At 37.7% G+C, this 17,894-nt stretch overlaps 1 protein-coding gene across 7 annotated transcripts in view; it reads right to left on the reverse strand.

Annotated features, from left to right (window-relative positions):
* Positions 1-2,956: 2,956 nt before the first annotated feature.
* IMPA1 (inositol monophosphatase 1) overlaps positions 2,957-17,894 on the reverse strand; it is a 36,641-nt gene continuing 21,703 nt past the window's right edge. For all 7 annotated transcript variants that reach the window (XM_047842239.1, XM_047842242.1, XM_047842241.1 and 4 more), the window contains 2 exons: positions 6,058-6,209; positions 2,957-4,940 (listed from right to left, as the gene is read on the reverse strand). In XM_047842239.1, the coding sequence (XP_047698195.1) occupies positions 4,825-4,940; positions 6,058-6,209 (268 nt within the window). In that variant the 3' untranslated portion in view covers positions 2,957-4,824. The remainder of the gene's footprint in view (positions 4,941-6,057; positions 6,210-17,894) is intronic.

Consider the following 17,894-nt stretch of genomic DNA (forward strand, 5'->3'; position numbering starts at 1 on the left):
AAAGTGGTAAGTCTCTAGAGAGTTCTGGGGTAGCTTGTGCCTGTTGCACCTTGGTCTAGCAGCCAGAGCCATAGTGAGCACTTACTAGGGGTGTCCCAGTGTGTATCCTGCTGGTACACACATTGGTGGGACACCTGGGGCTGGTACAGGCTAGGGACTAGGAGCACATGAGGGAGTAGGCCAGCTCTGGCACCTAGATATTGCTTCTCCTCCATCCTATCAAGGTGAAAGGAGATGAATCATGGTGCTCACCAGCCCCTTTGACCTGGAGAGTTCCAGTAGCAACCCTGGTATCTGGCAGGATTCTAGGGCTAGTTCTACTCTAGTTGCTCTTTTAAACCATTGGGTTTTTTTTTTTCTGCCCCCCCCCCCCACCCCGGCAGAAAACCTGCTCATAGTCCCTCAGTACTGTCCCTCCCCACCGCAGTGTGTACCTGGGGGTGGAGGCGGGGGGGGGGGGGGGGGAGTTAGGTTCCCTTCATTACCGTGTCTCTCTCTTGCCATTCTCTAGGTGGTCTATCTTTTGTTGTGCAGAAGCTGTTTAGTCAGCCCTCAGTTCTTCAGGAGGAATTGGTTTACATATAGGTATAGATATGGTATGTGGAAGAGGGGAGTTCAGGGTCTTCCTATATAGCTATCTTGTACCAGAGTCCCAATTACACTTTTTCATTGATAAGTAGGAGTTATTTATATAATCTGGAAAGAATCTGTCAGACATATTATTGAAAACTTTGGAGGTTGCCCTCTGAATCTCCTACTAGTATGTTTAGATGATAAAAGTTCCTAATGTCGCCCAATCTTCCTGTATGGCTAATGGTGTGTGTCCTGTTTACCAAATCATTACTTACCAAGGATAGGAAAATATTCCATCTTCTAAGAAGCTTTATTTTTCATATTTATGATTTTTGTGCATGATGTGATCAAGCTTTTTCCCCCTTGGGATGCTCATATTGATTCCATACACTTACCGAAAAGATCGTCTTTTCCTTCCTGTACTACATTGACAATTATCATAGAGCTATCTAGTTTGTGTTTGAGTCTACTTCTGAACACTATTCCATTTTCTATTTGTCTATCCTTGTGCTACTATCACTAATTACAGTAGCTCTGTAACAAGTTTTGATACCTAGTGGTGTAGTCTTCTAACTTCACTATTGTGCTTTAAGATGGTCTTTGCTATTTTTGGCTCTCTATATTTCCATGTAAGTTGTTAACCCTCCCACCTTATGTCCTCACCAAAATATTAGGATTTTGGACGATTGCACTGAATCTACATCAATTTAACAAGAATATCTAAAAACTAGTGTTCAAACCAACATGTATTATTACTCTATTCAGAGTTCAGAAATTTCTCAGTAATTTTGTTTTTCTGTGTAGAGCTCTTGCACATCTTTCATTAGTCTGAGACTAATTCCTAGGTAGCTGATAATATTTAATGAAATACATAATATTTTAAAAACTACCTTAGGTGTGGCTTATACATAGGATTACCTTACATTTTACATTGACCTTACCTCTAGTAACACCACCAAAAACACTAAGTAGAAAGTTTTGTCTACTTAGAAAATCCAAAAGGATCTTCCATCCCATTGTGAATTAATTTTATTTCTCCACTCAATCCTTATACTGTTTTCTTGTATTTGACTATAGATTTCCCTATCAGCAGGGCTTGACATGCAACCCACAAATTTTAATATTTTCATTAAAAAAAAACCCTGAAAACAGAGGAACTTGAAAGGGACAATGTAGGGAATAAAGGGATAGAGCAACATTAAAAAAAAAAAAAAAAAAGCTAATGGACTGGAAGATAAGGAAATCCTTTGGAAACAAAAGCAAAGAAGTTAGAGAAAACAAGACGATGAACATAGGAGGTCCAATACCTAAGTATGAGAAATTCCAGAAAAAGAGGACAGAGAATGAGGAAGAGAGGAAAGTATTAAAGCAGCCAAACAGTAAAGGACTTAAACTTTCCAGAATGAAAGGATGTGAATAATTAGCACAATGGATGGGGAAAAAAAAAAAAAAAAAAAAAGACAAATCTTATCAGCAGGAAATTCAGGATTTTCTTTTGATTTCTGGAGTTTTCTAAGATCTTCAATAAAAAAGACTTGTGGGGCACCTGGTTGGCTCAGTTAAGCACCTGCTTCTTGGTTTCAGATCAGGTCATGATCTCACAATTAGTGAGATGGAGCCCCTCATTGGGATTCTCTCTCTCCGCCCCTCCCCTGCTCATACACTCTCAAAATAAATATACTTAAAAAAAAGAAAAGGACTACTTGTTAATGGATTGCAAATTCAAAGACTGTTCATCAATAATTTTGAACAAAAGAGAGTGAGGCAAATTCTGAGGGAAAACTTTTCAACCTAGCATTCTAGACCTAGACAAACTATCAGTGAAGGAATAGACATTTTCTTGTGAGATTTCAAAACTTTCCCTCTCAAGTGCATTTTCAGAGAAAACCCCTGGAAGATGGGCTCAGCAAAATAAGGGACTGCCACAAAAAAAATCAAGGACACAGATGACTGAACATAAGAGAAGCAAAGAGAAGCCCCAGGAGGACTACTATGAACACACTTAGTAACCAATTCAGACTGGAAGAGATGGAAAAGGGCCCCAAAAGATGTATCTATAGGAGGAAAAGAAAGCAGTTAATAAAGAGGTTTTATAATCTTGGGGACGATGTGTTAATCTCAGGAAGAACAAAAATTACACAGGTAAGAAGATATAATTATAACATACTAGTTGGTTAATCAGTGAATGAAAGTCCTTGAACACTGAATATAAACTTAATAACAAAGATTATATTAAGTAAATTAGTAATTACTATAAGAGGATGAAAGGAGGATGTAAAGGTAGCTCAAGGGGGAGTTAGAAGTACAAAATCCCCATCTTCCATAACAGCAAGTTTAAATAATGAATAAAGTCAAATATATAGCAGAATATAGCCTTTAAATATATCCTTTAAATATCCTTTAATATACCTTTAAAATGATGAAGGTAAATACTAGAAGAAACTGCTGGAAGGTTTACAAACTATTGGCAGATAACTCGTCAAACCTCTTTTTTTCAATGTCTAAAGAAATTTCAGCCACAAATTAATTAATTGCATTTAGGGGAAAAACTACTTTTTGGAAAATTATTCTAAAAGACTTTTAGAAAAGTTGAGAAAACTGTAGACAAAAAAAACCAAGAACATATATTCAGCCACAACTGCAAGTGTCAACATTTACAACTTAACACAAATCTCAAACATAAACTATAAACTTTAACAATGTTCAGTTATACTTAAAATTTTATGAATCTTAAATAAATTTAATTGCAAAATTAACCACAGAATACAGTATATTTTTAGTGCACATGACCAACAGTAAATAATTACAATACTCAAATCTTAGTATAATGAAGTGCACAACAATCCCCTACCTTAAACTTTATAAATGTACTTTTCCTTTTATCAAATACAAGGTTCACATGAGACTAACAAAAATTAATAGTCCATTCAAGTGTCAAAGGACAAGGCTAAGTAGTCAATTGACCTTATTTAAAATGTTTATGAACCAGAACAATTTTCTTTGAGTTTCCTAAGACAAAGACTAGTAAGGAATATTTAAAGACTGAATAGAATCCAGTGGCAACAAAATTAAGGAGTTTGGGGAAAAAAACACCAATTAATAATACAGTTTACCTGCCTGATTGTAGGTCTCCTGTGCGCAACAAGATCAGTAGGAACAACTTTCAAACATTAATATTGAATTTAGTACAGTTTTTTTTAAATGTTTGGTTGTTTTTGAGAGAGTGCATGAGGGAGACACAGAATCTGTAGCAGGCTCTAGGCTCTGAGCTGTCAGCACAGAGCCCGCTGCGGGGCTCGAACCCACGAACCGTGAGATCATGACCTGAGCCGAGGTCGGACACTCAACCAACTGAGTCACCCAGGAGCCCCTGAATTTAGTACAATTTTATACTCTAATTATAGAATTTAAATTAGATGCCTGATAATGTTTTGAAACTTTTTTTTTTTTTAAACATTGGGACTTTAAAAGATTCCAAACAAATACTGTAGTGTCTTGGAAAACATTAACTGCAGAAATGCCCACAAGTAGAAAGGATACCTGATGGTACAGGAATTGAAATGATATGGCAATGTGAAGAGTTAAAAGGAATGATACCGTAAAATATGAAAAGGATGAGATCATCTTTAACACCTGAAGTAAAAATAAAGGGTGAGCTCATTGCTTTATGTATAACTAGGAATTGCTACCTTCAAAGTATCTTTTGAATGCTTATTTTTAGACTGCCCATGTTTAACAAATACTCTGCTAGGTGCTACGCGTACACTGATGAATAAAACAAGGTTCTCTGCAAAGAAAAAAAACCTTGGTCTAGGAAGGACCCATTAATTCTTACAAATTTAATTAAATATGGCTTTAGGAACTAAAGAAAATTTTTTCCAAAAAGTTAACTTTGTAGTTAAGAATGCTTATGTACACAGTCAGAATTTCAGAGGCTCATATATACTTAGAAACTCTAAACTGCTATTTCAGTCGATAATACTTTGTCTTATCAATTACCTGTATATCTTTCCCAAAGTGCACTCTCACAAGCAAAGTTTGTTAAAACAATGCAACATTTCATGTATTCTTGCATACCTAGTCTTAGTAAAATATACAACAAACTGCAATTTTTTAATCTGGATATCAAAGACAACTTAAGCCAATCATATTATACATCTGAAATAAACGTCCTAAATTTTATAACATCATCAGTGTGTCAGCAAATACAGGGGCGATGGAACCGTGACTGAATACGCGAGGCTGTTGCAGTTAATCTTCATCATCTCTTTGAAACGGTACTACTTGAATTTCTTTGGCTATCCTTTCTGCTAATGTTTTACTATTTGCAGCAATTATTCTTCGTGACATCAAGTCAAATGGCTCACCTAAAATCAAACCAAATATGGAAAATGGTTATATCTCCTACAAGAATTCCTGTAAAACTAGTACAGCAATATGCACTATGGTCAATCATAATATTTTAATACTTTCAGTTTCCTTTACTCTGTCACAGAACCATAATGTTTAAGCTCTGGCGATGCATAAATGAGTTTTAAGAGTATTTTAATAAGTACCAGGTTTTTTTTGAGGGGGTTGTGGTGTCTGTCATACCAGTTTGAAAAATGTTATCTTTATAGTTTTTAGTCTTTATTTAAATTCCAGTTAACATCAGTGCAATATTAGTTTCATCTATTCCTTCTTTTGTGTGTTCTTTTTCAATTCTTTTTATTACTCTTACTACCTCTTTAATGTTTGGGAACCTATGTTCATGAAATTTGCCTCCAAAGCATTTCATACCACTCTTCTTCCATTCCCTTCTTCGTTGCCTTTCTCCCAGATCACTGGTGAATACTTCTGGGCCTGGTTCACTGTTCACTGTAACAGCCTCTCTAGGCCCAAGGCACAAAGTGATGGTGGAGACAGTTCACTGTCAACTACCACCATGATCACCATTCAAAGAGCTCTTGGTACAATCCTCAGATTCAGTGACCTTCTCTACTTTTCTAATAGCTTCTCAAGAGTTCCTGGTACCTTTAAAAAGGCTTAGCCATCTATCATTATTAGTCCCACATTACAATTAGCTTTTTATCCTCCTTGCCTGTCAAAATTTGATATCCTGATTTTGCAGAAAATCACATGGCTTGTTTTTGTTTTGCCTTCAACAGGTGAAGTGTAGTATATGTTAAACATTAAAAGAAAAAAGCTGTGGGGCCCCTGGGTGGCGCAGTCGGTTAAGCGTCCGACTTCAGCCAGGTCACGATCTCGCGGTCCGTGAGTTCGAGCCCCGCGTCGGGCTCTGGGCTGATGGCTCAGAGCCTGGAGCCTGTTTCCGATTCTGTGTCTCCCTCTCTCTCTGCGCCTCCCCCATTCATGCTCTGTCTCTCTCTGTCCCAGAAATAAATAAACGTTGAAAAAAAAAATTTTTTTTAAAAAAAAGAAAAAAGCTGTAACTAAAGGAAAGTCCAACAGGGAGAAAAATGCTTCAGTGTCCCATCACTTTACCTGTCACGTCCATTAGCACTCCACCAGCTTCGGTAACAATGATGCCAGCTCCTGCCATATCCCAGCAGTGAATTCCCATTTCATAATATGCATCTGCAACGCCAGTTGCCACAAGGCACATATTAATAGCTGCTGTTCCAACACCTCGGATCCTACCAAATAACATTTAAAAATAAGATTGAAAAAAAAACTTTCAAACAGGTTCCTCCTTTAGTTTAAGGGTTGATTGAGAGGATTTGAGTGAATATGGAAAACGTTAAAAAAAATTATTTCATGATTTGTTTCATCATTTGTTACGGTGATCAGTGATTATGATGAGCTCAGATGATTAGCATTTTTTAGCAATAAAGTATTAAGGTATGCACACTGCCTTTTTAGACATAATGCTGTTGTACACTTAATATACCATGGTAAAATAAACACATAATTTATATGCACCAGAAAAAAACAAGAAATTCATCTGACTGGCCTTTTTGCTGTCGTCTAGGACCAAACCTGCAATATCTCTGAGATAGGCCTGCATTTATAATGGGAAACCTTCTTTATAATGGTCTACCACTATCAAGTGATATAATTTATTATCACCAATGGGACAAAAAGGTATCAAGTACCTCTTCCTATGATGAACTGAGAGACAACATTGCTTGTCTGGCATTCCTGACAAAAATGTAACTCTAATCTTCTTTTTTCTCAAAAAAAAAAATTTTTTTTAATGTTTATTCTTGAGAGAGAGAGAGGGAGAGAGAGAGAGAGAGAGAGAGCGAGCACAAGTGGGGAAGGAGCAGAGTGTGTCAGCACAAAGCCCAATGCAGGGCCTGAACCCACAAACTATGAGATCATGACCTGAGCCAAAGTCAGACGACCAACTGAGCCACCCAGATGTCCCTATGTAACTTTCATCTTGAGAAAGCCAGACAAACCCAAATCAAGGGACATACTACAAAATAACTGGCCTACATTTTTCAAAAATAGCAAGATCATAAAAGACAAAGACTAAGCAATAGTTCCAGATTAAAGACAATTGATGAGAAATGACAATTAAGTGCAATGTTTGATCCTAGATTGAATCTTGGATCTATTTTTCAAAATTTGGGTAAGGCCACTATATTAGGTAATATATCGCCATTAATTTCCTGATTTTTATAACTGCAGTTATGTTAGGGAGTATCCCCCTTATTAAAGGAACACACACTGAAATGTTTAAGAAAAAGGGTTCATCATGTCTGCAAGTAATTTTCAAATGGTTTTTCCTCAAATTCCTTTGTAATTGTTTAAATTTCTGAATATAAGGCAATGCTATCTGTTCACAGAAAAGGAAATAACAGAAGTTGGGGGAGAGCTGGAAGATGGCACACTAGGAGGATCCTGAGCTCAACCTTCCCTACAGACACACCAAGCCAACAGCTACATTTGTGCAACGAACTGAACAAGGACCCAGAGTCTGGCAGAACAGAGCTTAATCATAGAGAGACCAGACCAAAAGGGTAAAAGGGGCAGACATGCAGTTGGGAACCAAAGCCCTCTGGTGAGACTAACCACAAACAGGAAGGTCACCACAAGCATGGAGAAGTGAGATGATCAGGCTCCGTGCCATGTACCCTAGGCATTGTGGAAACACACCGGGAAGACAAGTCCCTGTAACATTTGGCCCTGAAGATGAGTGGGGCTTAACTTCACAAGCTTTTAAAATCAGTGGGGTTTAACCCCAGGTACTTTTAAAATGAGCAGGCTTAGTTCTGGAAGAGCTGGAGGACAATAGGAAACAGTCTCTACCCTACAACAACCCAAAATAAGTAACCCATAATAAATATCGCAGCCTAGACACAGCATAGAAGCAGTAGCTTGAAAAGTGCCTGTGGTATATGTGGAAAGATAGATTTATTTACTATCACAAAACATGTGGTGCAATGACACATCTTCAGGAAACTTCTCCAAGAACAAAAGTGAAGGCAGGCACCACTTCCCTTCATCTCCCCCAGCTTAAATAGCCAGATACATGTGGGAACTTGTGCATTCTCCTTCTATTTTGCTAGAACCACCTGCCCCACCCCCACATTCACCTGCAGACCCACCCCATACAACTCCCACAACTCGACAGGCATTCCCCAAATGCAGCTCCTGCCCCACCACATCCTGCAAGCAGCCTGGGCAGGGACCAAGTGACTCTCCCTTGGATAGAGGGGTAGATAACCCCACACACCAGCACACCCACAGTTCCAGCAGCCAAACCTTTTAGCTGACCACCCAGGAAGGGTGCCCTGCACCTGGTGAGCCTACAGCTACAGCAGACAAGACTGGGTATAGACATCAGGTATGGCTGCTCACCCCTTCCGAAGAAAGCCTCTCAGGGAGCCCCATAGGGAGAGTGTTCTGCCCTCTGGTGGGCCCACAGCTAGGGCAGAGTAGGTGCAGACACCTCCCACATACAAGCATGCAGTGACCAAACCCAGCACGGTGTGCCCACAGCACACACAATAGGTTATTGTAGCCAACTGGACTAAAGGCAAACGTGACTCAGCCACAACAGTAGGGTGTGCACAGCCCCCACAGAAGATATCCCAGGAGTGCCTGGTTCTGGTGACCAAGGGGCATTGTGCTACATGGCACCACAAACTTCCCTTCGCAAGGCCACTTCTCTCAAGAGCAGGAAACAGACCTTCCTCATACACAGAAATAAACACAGAGAGTCCTGTCTCCTCATTTTATCTATGTTCCAAATGAAAGGACAAGGAAAAAAAAATCACAGCAAAAAGGCTAAATGAAATGGAGATAAACAATATGCCTGATAAAGAATACAAAGTAATGGCCATAAAGATACTGGACTTGGGAGAAAAAAAAAAGTAGAAGATCCCTGAGATCTTTGACAGAGAAAAAATATAAAAACGACCAATCAGAGATGAAGAACTCAATCCATGCTAGAGGGAATCAATGACAGAATGGAGGATGCACAAGAACAGACTGGTGATATGGAAGACAGGGAAATGGAAAGCATTTCATTTCCCTCAACGATTTCATCAGGCATAATAACAGTTCTCTGAAGGAGAAGCAAGAAGGGGCAGAAAACTTATTTGAATAAATTACAGCTGAAAACTTCCATAACCTGAAAGAAACAGACATCCATATACAGGAGGCAGAGACCCTCCAACAAGATGAACCCAAGGAAGTCCACACCTCCCTACATCATTTTTGCCATGTTATTTTTAAAAATTTTTTTTAAAGTTTATTTATTTTTGAGAGAGGGAGAGAGGGAGAATGAGTGAGGGAGGGGCAGAGAGGGAGACTCAGAATCTGAAACAGGCTCTAGGCTCTGAGCTGTCAGCACAGAGGCTGATGCGGGGCTCGAACTCACAAGCTGGGAGATCATGACCTGAGCCAAAGTTGGACATTCAACCAACTGAGTCAACGAGGTGCCCCTTGCCATGTTAATTATTAAAAGAATTTTAAAAGCAAGAGCAAAAAACAGTTGCATACAAGGGGAACTCCATAAGGCTACTGGCTGACTTTTTGGCAGAAACTTGCAGGCCAGAAGGTAGTGTCATGATACAGTCAAAGTGCTTACAGGAAAGTATCCAGAATATTCTACCCAGCAACAGAACTTGGAACAGGAGAGATAAAGAGTTTCCTAGACAAACAGAAGTTAAAGGAGTTTATCACCACCAAACTTGACTTACACAAAACGTTGAAGGGAATCCTGACTGGAAAGAAAAGGCCATAATAATAAGAAAATGAAAGAAAAAATTTCACAGATAAATGCAAACATATAATAAAGGCAGGTAAATCACTTATAAAACCAGTATGGAGGTAAAAAAAAAAAACAAACATGAAAGTAGTAAAATATACAAAATGAGTCAAGGGATACACATAAATAAAATGACATAAAATATGACATTCGTGGGGTGCATGGGTGGCTCAGTCAGTTAAGTGTCTGACTTGATTTCAGCTCAGGCCATGACCTCACGGTTCGGGAGTTCGAGCCCCACACTGGGCTCTACACTGAGAGTGTAGGGCCTGCTTAAGATTCTCTCTCTCTCTCTGCCCCTCCCCTGCTCATGCTCTTGCTCTCTCTCTCTCTCTCTCTCTCTCAAAATGAATGAATAAACTTTAAAAAAAATATTCATATATATATGACATATATATATATGACATATATATATATGACATTCATAAAACAAGGGTGGGGAAGTAAATATTTAGTGCTTTTAGAATATGTTTAAACTTAAGCAATCATCAACTTTATATAAACTGCTACACCCGTAAGATTTTATATAGGAACCTAATGGCAACCACAAATCAAAAACCTATAATAAATAAGAAAACACAAAAAAAGAGGAAGGAATCCAAGCATAATACTAAAGGCCATCAAACCACAAGAGAGAGCAAGAGAAGAAAGGAATAGAGAAGAACCAGAAAATAAGGCACAAAAAAATGGCAATAATTACATACCTATGGATAGTTACTTTTAATATAAAAGGACTAAATGTTACAATCAAAAGATAGAGGGTAAATGAACAGATTAAAAAAAAAAAAAAAAGACCTATCCATTTGCCGCCTGTAAGAGGCTCACTTTAGACCACTTAAAGAATGGAAAAAGGTTCCATGCAAACAGAAGTGGAAAAAAAGCCTGAGCAACAATATTTATATCCCACAAAACAGACTTTAAAACAAAGACTGTAACAAAAGACAAAGAAGGGCATCATATAATGATAAAGGGAAAAATTTAAAAACAGGGTTAATAATTGTAAATATCTATGCACCCATCATTGGAACATCCAAATATATAAAGCAATTACTAACAGACCTAAACGGAGAAATTGACAGTAATACAATAATGGTAGGGGCCTTTAACACAACACTTACATCAATGTATATGCCATCCAGACAGAAAGTTAACGGGAAATAGTACCCTGAATGGCACATTGGACCAGTGGACCTAACATATATACGAAACATTTCATCTGAAAACAGAATACACGTTGTTTTCAAGTGCACATAGAACATTCTCCAGGACATGTTAGACCATAAAACAAATGTCTATAAATTCAAGATTGAAATACTATCAAGCATCTTTTCTGGCTACAACAGTATGAAACTAGAAATCAATTACAAGAAAAAACCTGCAAAGAATACAAATACACAGAGACTAAACAATATGCTACTAAACAATCAATGGTCAACCAAGAAATCAAAGAGGAAGTAAAAATACATGGAGATAAATGAGAAATACAACTGTACAAAATCTTTGGGATGCAGCAAAAATGAATTTTAAGAGGGAAATTTATAGCAATACAGGTCTAACTCAAGAAACAAAAATTCAAACACCTTACAAACCCTTAAATTAAGAAATCTAGACAAAGAATATGGCCCAAAGCTAATAGAAGGAAATATTAAGACTAGAGCAGAAATAAAACAGAGACTAAAAATAACCATGGAAAAGTTCAATGACACCAAACTGGTTCTCCACAAAGGCAAAACCGATAAACCTTTAGCCAGATTCATCAACAAAAACAAAGGACTCAATCAGAAATGAAGGTGGATAAACAACTTATAGCACAGAAATACAACGGATTATAAGAATATTATGAAAAACCATATGCCAACAAACTGGGCAACCTAGATGAATAAATTCTTAGAAACCTATAAACTTCCATACCTAAATGAGGAAGAAATAGAAAATTTGAACACACCAGTAACTAGCAACGAAATTGAATCAGTAATCAAACTCCCAACAAACAAAAGTCTAGAACCAGATGCAGTCACAGGTGACTTGTACCAAATATTTAAAGAAGAGTCAATACTAAAAGAAAATACACACACACACACACACACACACACACACACACAATACATATTCTTCTCAAAGTATTCTAAAGAACAGAAGGAGGAAAGCTCCCAAATTCATTCTGTGAGGCCAGCATTACTCTGATACCAAAACTAGACAAAGACATTATAAAAGAAGAACACTATAGGCGATTATCGCTGATGAACATGCAAAAATCCTCAATATATTAGCAAACCACATTCAACAATACATTAAAATGATCATTCACCATGACCAAGTGGGATTCATTCCAAGGATGCAAAGATGGTTTAATATTTGCAAATCAATCAATGTGATACAGCACATCCACAAAATGAAAGATAAAAATCACATGATCATCCCAACAGATGCAGAAAAAGCATGTGACAATTTTCAACATCTGTTCATGTTAAAAATCTTCAGCGAAATCGGTTTACAGGGAACATACCTCAACATAATAAAGGCCATATATGAAAAGCCCACAGATAACATCATACTGTGGTGAAATACTGATGCCCTGCTTTTCTTCTTAAAAAATTTAATGTTTATTTTTGAGAGAGAGAGGAAGACAGAGCATGAGCAGAGGAGGGGCAGAGAGAGAGAGGGAGACATAGAATCTAAAGCAGGCTCCAGGATCCGAGCTGTCAGCACAGAGCCCGACACAGGGCTTGAATCCACAAGCCGTGAGATCCTAACCTGAGCCAAATTTGGATGCTTAACTGACTAAGCCATCCAGGCACCACTGAGAAAGCTTTTCTTCTGAGCACAGGAACAAGACCACTTTTCTTGAACATGCTACTAGGAGTCCTAGCTGCAGCATTCACATAAAAGGAACTCTCGTGCATTTAAATTGGCACAGCTACTGTGGAAAACAGTATGGGAGGTCCTCAAAAAAATTAAAATAGAAATAGCATACAACCCAGCAATTGCACTACTGGATGTACTACCTAAAGAAAATGAAAACGCTAATTCAAAAAGATGTATGTACCCTTATGTTTACTGCAGCATTATTTACAATAGCCAAGATACAGATGCAACCCAAGGGTCTTTCAACAGATGAATGGATAAAGAAGATGGGAAATAGAATAGACAGACATAATGGAATATTATTCAGCCATCAAAAAGAATGAGACTTGACATTTGTGATAATATGCATGGACCTAGAAGGTATTACACAAAGCAAAATAAGCTAGAGAAAGACAAATACCATATGATTTCAATATATGTGGAATCTAAAAAACAAAACAAATGAACAAAAATAGATTCTTAGATATAGAGAATAAAATAATGGTTGCCAGAGGGGAGGTGGGTGGAGGGATGGCTGAAATAGATAAAAGGGATTAAGAAAACAGGTTTACAGTTATGAAATAACTCACGGAAATGAAAAGTACAGCATAGGGAACAAAATCAATAATTTTGTATATTGTTTGGTGACAAATGGTGACTACACTTACCATGGTGAGCACTAAGATACAGAATTGATGAATCATTATGTTGTACACCTGAAGCTAATCTATTACCATACATTTATACTTCAATTAAAAAAACACAAAAATTTAAAAAACAGGAATTTATGACTATTTTGTATCTAAAATATGAAAAAAATAACATTGTACCTCAGTACATCCTTTGTACCAAAGCAATTTAAAAATGATTAAAATTTGATGTCAAAGGTTTTACTGCCTTTGTCTTACTGTATATCAAATTTAAGAAAGAACTAGTAACAAATGTTAAACGGATGTTTGCTTTCCAAATACATAAAACCAAATTAACTTTAGTGGCTTTTGTTAGTTTATATGAAGAATGGCATATTTTCTCCCTTGTCCCATGGTACATGTGATGGTCCATAGCTCATGTCCTAGAAAGCAAATATCAAGATCCTTCATGAATAACCCCTTGGTATTCTATTCAGATAGAATTGTAGGCTGGAGGAACAATAGCGATACATACTGGTAATGCTTTTGTCCATTTCTAATAAATATAATGGGCTCTCAGGCAAGGAGTCTTATAGTCAGAAAGAACATTCTTTGCCAGACAAATATTACCAGAGAGTACTCAATTACCAAACAATTAAGGCTATGGTCTACATTGTACAAATGTGTTCTGAATCCTATCTTAGTCTGATGCTTCTATAGAATTGTGATACTGAAGATAGTTCTTCTTAGAGATTTGAGTTTGTGCCACTGCTTAAAACTATAATCTTGAAAAAGTTTCCTTTTCATGTTTTACTCTTCTTGTCATCAAAATGGGGATACCAACTTATTTTGAACCACTGTTTTAATAGTCATAATAAACTGATGTAAAGCACCTGGGAGAGTGCCGAGCATATAAAAGGACCTCATAGACTATATTTAAGATGAAATTATTCCCTAAACCATGATGCCAGAAAACACAGCAGTAAACAAACAGTGCATTTCACCTAAGTAAGTCTCCCAAAATTAAAGGAAACAGACCCATAATGATTTAACTTTGCCTCATAAATGTCATTTCCTAATTAGGAACCTATTAGACTGTTCCTACTTGTTTAAGGCATGCATTCAAATTATGACTCCCTTTAGTTTCGTGTGTGTGTGTGTGTGTGTGTGTGTGTGTGTGTGTGTAACCCTTTTGAATTCACATTGAAAAACTCAAGAATCAGCAAAATACAAAAGATCACAGGAAAAAAAAATCAATAAATTAGCATTTCTCCTTGGTAATATTTTCCTGGCATATTTCTTTATAATTTTAAGAAAATCCAAAACTAAAAGGTCACACTGTTTACTTTTGACTTCAATGGAAACATAAAAGGTTAAAGTTGTAGAGTGCTTGCAGCTCCTTTATGAATAACATAACCATTTTATTTTCCCACAGTTAAAGTCCTTGCTTTAAAACAGCACATCGTAGCTGCAAGTTTTAAAATCCTACTGCTCTTCCCTCAAGGACATCATTCTGGGAGGTTTTATAGCTTTTTTTTCTAAGTAGGCTCCATGCCCAACATGGGGCTTGAACTCGCAACCCCAAGATCAAGAATCACATGCTCTACAGACTGAGCCAGCCAGGCACCCCTAGGTCCTATACCTTCTTTTTTCTTTTTATTTTTTAACATTTATTTTTGAGACAGAAAGAGACAGAGCATGAATGGGGAAGGGTCAGAGAGCAAGGGAGACACAGAATCTGAAACAGGCTCCAGGCTCTGAGCTATCAGCACAGAGCCCGACGTGGGGCTCGAACTCATGGACTGTGAGATCATGACCTGAGCCGAAGTTGGACGCTTAACCGACTGAGCCACCCAGGCGCCCTGGTCCTATACCTCCTTGACAAACTCCTCTCTTCTATTGTATTACTATATAGATCACAGATTTACAGCCTAGAATTATACTTTGTACAATGGCCAAGCTATACAGGGAATGTCTTGACTCCTAAAAAGAAAAGTCTAATGTTGAAGAAAGAGAAATGGTCTGGAAGTCAGGGTTCTAGTCACATCTCCATCTACCTTATACCACATCTACCTTATCTCACATCTCTCTGAACCTTAGTCAACTCACCTACAAGTAAGTCTGCATTTTCAGATGTTCTTTGGTCAGTTCTCAGAATGATATTTTCAGAAGGAAAAAGGTACAAACAATTGATAGTGAAATAAAATACAAAAATCTGTGGTTATTATTAAGTCTTTTTTTCCATGATAACAACTACAATAAAGGTCAGATAAATGGTACTTAACATAGACATTAACTACATTAAATTTGGGAATCTCAAAACTCTAGCTTCTCTTTTAAGGACAAATGTATATAACTGTAATATTTGCTTTGAATTTCTTCATTTACAAAACTTCCATTAAAGAAGTACTACGGTTTGGGGAATAATAGTGGCATTCTGATTTCTGTTTCTTAATGTTTATTATTTATTTTTGACAGAGAGAGCATGAACAGGGGAGGGGCAGAGACGGGGGGGGGGGGGGGGGCAGGGAACAGAGGATCCAAAATGGACTCCGCACTGACAGCAACAAGCCTGCTGCGAGGTTCAAACCCACAAACTGTGGGATCATGACCCGAGCTGAAGTCAGACACTAAACCAACTGAGCCACTCAGGTGCTCCTGGCATTCTGATTTTAAAACCATATTATCTTTCCACAAAAAGCAAAATAAAAATCAACAAGGACAAATAAAACCCACAGGATCAATTCCTTCAGCAGTTCTAGGATCCAGAAAATACAAATTTTCAAACTACCTGTAAGTAAAGGGAAAAACAAACAAACAAACAGACAAAAAAATCCTAACAGAGCATCGAAAGCTTGTAGATGCTAAGTTGGGGAGAGGAGGCAGAAAAGACTGTCGCAAGAAGGGAACAGAGGACCCAGAAGGAACACAGACAAAACTCCCTTAAACAGGAAGTGAGACAACAAATACAAATATGTTGAACACATATAAGGATTTGGTAATTCATAGCCCTACTATGGAAGGAGCTGGAAAATATGCAGACCCTAACGTGGCAGCCCCAGGGAAGCTAACTACCCTAAGAAAGAAAAAGTGAGACAACACATAACAAAAATTCTGAAAACAGGTAAGAATTTGGTAATTCATAGTCCTGCAAGATTATGTATGTAAAGACTTCTCTTTACAGAGAAGGCACTAGAAAAAAAGTAGAACCTAACCGCACAGCTTCAAGGAAGCTGTACTTCTTGGGGAGAGTCCAATAAGACTGGTTATTCCATGTATATGTGCAATACAAAACAAAATATGGAGCATTTGGGTAGCTCAGTTGGTTAAGCATCTGGCTTCGGCTCAGGGCATGATCCTGCAGTTCTTGAGTTCAAACCCGGCATCAGGCTCTGTGCTGAAAGCTCAGAGCCTAGAACCAGCTTCAGATTCTGTGTCTCCCTCTCTCTGCCCCTCCCCTGTGCTTGCGTGCGCGTGCTCTCTCTCCTTCTAAAATAAACATTAAAACAAAACAAAACAACAACCAAGCTTAGATACAGAAAACAGATTGGTGGGTGCCAGGGGTTGAGAGTGAACAAGATGGATAAAGGGGGTCCAAAGGTATAAATTTCCAGTTATAAAATAATTCATGGGGATATATTACATGGTAACTATAGTTAATAATTCTGTATCCCATATTCAATGTGCTTAAACAGAAAAATATGCAGCCAAGAATTCTTTATCCAGCAAGACTGTTATTCAAAATAGAAGGAGAGATAAAAAGTTTCCCAAACAAAAATTAAAGGAGTTTGTGACCACTAAACTAGCCCTGCAAGAAATTTTAAGGGGGACTCTCTGAAGGGAGAAAAGATGAAAAAATATATATATATAAATAAATACCAAAAGCAACAAAGATTATAAAGGACCAGAGACCACCACCAGAAACTCCAACTCTACAAGCATCATAATGGCAATAAATTCATATCTTTCAGTACTCACTCTAAACGTCAATGGACTCAATGCTCCAATCAAAAGACATAGGGTAACAGAATGGATAAGAAAACAAGATCCATCTATATGCTGTTTATAAGAGACTCACTTTAGACCTAAAGACACCTTCAGATTGAAAATAAGGGGATGGAGAACCAGCTATCATGCTAATTCTCAACACAAGAAAGTCAGAGTAGCCATACCTATATTAGACAATCTAGACTTTAAAGACTGTATCAAGAGATGCAGAAGGGCATTATATCATAATCAAGGGGTCTATCCACCAAGAAGACCTAACAATTGTAAACATTTATGTGCCAAATGTGGGAGCACCCAAATATATAAATCAATCACAAACATAAAAAGACTCATCGATAGTAATACCATAATAGTAGGAGACTTCAACACCCCACTCACAACAATGGACAGATCATCTAATCAAAAAATCAACAAGGAAACAATGGCTTTGAATGACACACTGGACCAGATGGACTTAACAGATATATTCAGAACAGTTCATCATAAAGCAGCAGAATATACAGTCTTCTCCAGTGCACATGGAACGTTCTCCAAAATAGACCACATATAGGGACACAAATCAGCCCTAAGTAAGTACAAAAAGATTGAGATCATACCGTGCATATTTTCGGACCACA

The sequence above is a fragment of the Prionailurus viverrinus genome, chromosome F2, assembly GCF_022837055.1.
Source record: "Prionailurus viverrinus isolate Anna chromosome F2, UM_Priviv_1.0, whole genome shotgun sequence".
Classification (NCBI taxonomy): domain Eukaryota; kingdom Metazoa; phylum Chordata; class Mammalia; order Carnivora; family Felidae; genus Prionailurus; species Prionailurus viverrinus.